The sequence below is a fragment of the Leucoraja erinacea genome, unplaced genomic scaffold, assembly GCF_028641065.1.
Source record: "Leucoraja erinacea ecotype New England unplaced genomic scaffold, Leri_hhj_1 Leri_434S, whole genome shotgun sequence".
Classification (NCBI taxonomy): Eukaryota; Metazoa; Chordata; class Chondrichthyes; order Rajiformes; family Rajidae; genus Leucoraja; species Leucoraja erinaceus.
The window spans coordinates 25,019-27,500 of NW_026576335.1; the positions used below are offsets into that span (position 1 = coordinate 25,019).

At 49.4% G+C, this 2,482-nt stretch overlaps 1 protein-coding gene across 1 annotated transcript in view; it reads right to left on the reverse strand.

Moving 5' to 3' along the window:
- Window positions 1–233: 233 nt before the first annotated feature.
- Window positions 234–2,482, reverse strand: part of LOC129693817 (lamin-A-like) — a gene marked incomplete at its 3' end in the record, with an annotated part of 5,571 nt that continues 3,322 nt past the window's right edge. The window contains exon 2 of the mRNA XM_055630573.1: window positions 234–591. Coding sequence (XP_055486548.1) covers window positions 234–580 — 347 coding nt within the window. The remainder of the gene's footprint in view (window positions 592–2,482) is intronic.

Here is a 2,482-nt window from a genome sequence, read left to right on the forward strand (position 1 = left end):
CAAATTAGGAGACCAAAACTGTACGCAATACTCCAGGTGTGGTCTCACCAAGACCCTGTACAACTGCAGTAGAACCTCCCTGCTCCTATACTCAAATCCTCTATGGCAAGAGTGTCTTTCCTCAAATTAGGAGACCAAAACTGTACGCGATTGCCACAGACGGCTGTGGAGGCCACAAGTATATACTCTCTGGAATATACTCACCCCCCCACTCCCCACTCCCCCCCACTCACCGGGTCTTCAGTTCTCCGTGATCTTCCCGGATCTTGCCGAGCTCCAGTTGCAGCCGGGCCTTCTCCTTGGCCACGTTGTCCAGGGTCTTGCGGGCATCGGCCAGCTCGGTCTCGTACATGCCCTTGATGTTGCTGACCTCTCGGCTGGTGGTGTCATCGGTCTCGGTGATGCGGAGCCTGAGCCCGGCGTTCTCCAGCTCCAGCGAGCGCACCTTGTCGATGTAGACGGCCAGCCGGTCGTTCAGGTTCTGCAGGTCCTCCTTCTCCTGGAGGCGGCTGATCTTGGTGGGGCTGAGTGGGGTGCTGGTGTTGGAGCGAGCCCCCCGCTTCTGGCCTGGGGTCTGCATCGTGTCTCTGGCTGGGTGGGGGGGAGAGAGAGATAACGATGAGAAGGGGCGCTCAAAAACCGTCCCAGCATTGACACAATGGGCCGAATGGCCTGCTGCATGAAATTCCAATTTCCAGAACCAGGGGCCACAGTCTTAGACTAAATACTCCTGGTGTGTTGTGTACAGTTTTGGTCTTCTAATTCGAGGAAGGACATCCTTGTGATTGAGGCAGTGCAGCGTAGGTTCACCAGATCGATCCCTGGGATGGCGGGACTGTCATACGAGGAAAGATTGAAAAGACTAGGCTTGTATTCACTGGAGTTTAGAAGGATGAGTGGGGGGTTTCTTATAAGAGACATGTACGGTTATAAAAGGACTGGACAAGGTAGATGCAGGAAAAAAAGTCTAGCAGAGACATAGAAACATAACATAGAAAAATAGAAATTAGGTGCAGGAGTAGAGGCCATTCGGCCCTTCGAGCCTGCACCAGCACCGCCATTCAATATGATCATGGCTGATCATCCAACTCAGTATCCCATACCTGCCTTCTCTCCATACCCCCTGATCCCCTTAGCCACAAGGGCCACATCTAACTCCCTCTTAAATATAGCCAATGAACTGTGTGGCCTCGACTACCCTCTGTGGCAGAGAGTTCCACACAGATTCACCACTCTCTGTGTGTGGGAAAAAGATTGTGTACAGTTTTGGTCTCCTAATTTGAGGAAGGACATCCTTGTGATTGAGGCAGTGCAGCGTAGGTTCACCAGATCGATCCCTGGGATGGCGGGACTGTCATATGAGGAAAGATTGAAAAGACTAGGCTTGTATTCACTGGAGTTTAGAAGGATGAGTGGGAGCATCTTATAGAAACATGTACGGTTATAAAAGGACTGGACAAGGTAGATGCAGGAAAAATGTTCCCAATGTTGCAAAGTCTAGCAGAGACATAGAAAACATAACATAGAAACATAGAAATTAGGTGCAGGAGTAGAGGCCATTCGGCCCTTCGAGCCTGCACCGCCATTCAATATGATCATGGCTGATCATCCAACTCAGTATCCCGTCCCTGCCTTCTCTCCATACCCCCTGATCCCTTTAGCCACAAGGGCCACCATCTAACTCCCTCTTAAATATAGCCAATGAACTGTGTGGCCTCAACTACCCTCTGTGGCAGAGAGTTCCAGAGATTCACCACTCTCTGTGTGTACTCGCTGGAATTTAGAAGATTGAGGGGGGGGATCTTATAGAAACTTACAAAATTCTTAAGGGGTTGGACAGGCTAGATGCAGGAAGATTGTTCCCGATGTTGGGGAAGTCCAGGACAAGGGGCCACACACACACACACACAGTTTAAGGATAAGAGACAGGTGAATTGATCATGGGGAACAAGGACATGGCAGACCAATTGAATAACTACTTTGGTTCTGTTTTCACTAAGGAAGACATAAATAATCCAGGCTAGATGCAGGAAGATTATACCCCCTGATCCCTTTAGCCACAAGGGCCACATCTAACTCCCTCTTAAATATAGCCAATGAACTGTGGCCTCAACTACCTTCTGTGGCAGAGAGTTCCAGAGATTCACCACTCTCTGTGTGGGAAAAAGATTGTGTACAGTTTTGGTCTCTTAATTTGAGGAAGGACATCCTTGTGATTGAGGCAGTGCAGCGTAGGTTCACCAGATTGATCCCTGGGATGGCGGGACTGTCATACGAGGAAAGATTGAAAAGACTAGGCTTGTATTCACTGGAGTTTAGAAGGATGAGTGGGGGGATTCTTATAGAGACATGTACGGTTATAAAAGGACTGGACAAGGTAGATGCATGGAAAAATGTTCCCAATGTTGCAAAGTCTAGTAGAGACACAGTGGGCTGAATGGCCTGTTAGCAAGCAGCATTGTGGCAGCAACAATGACTGGCA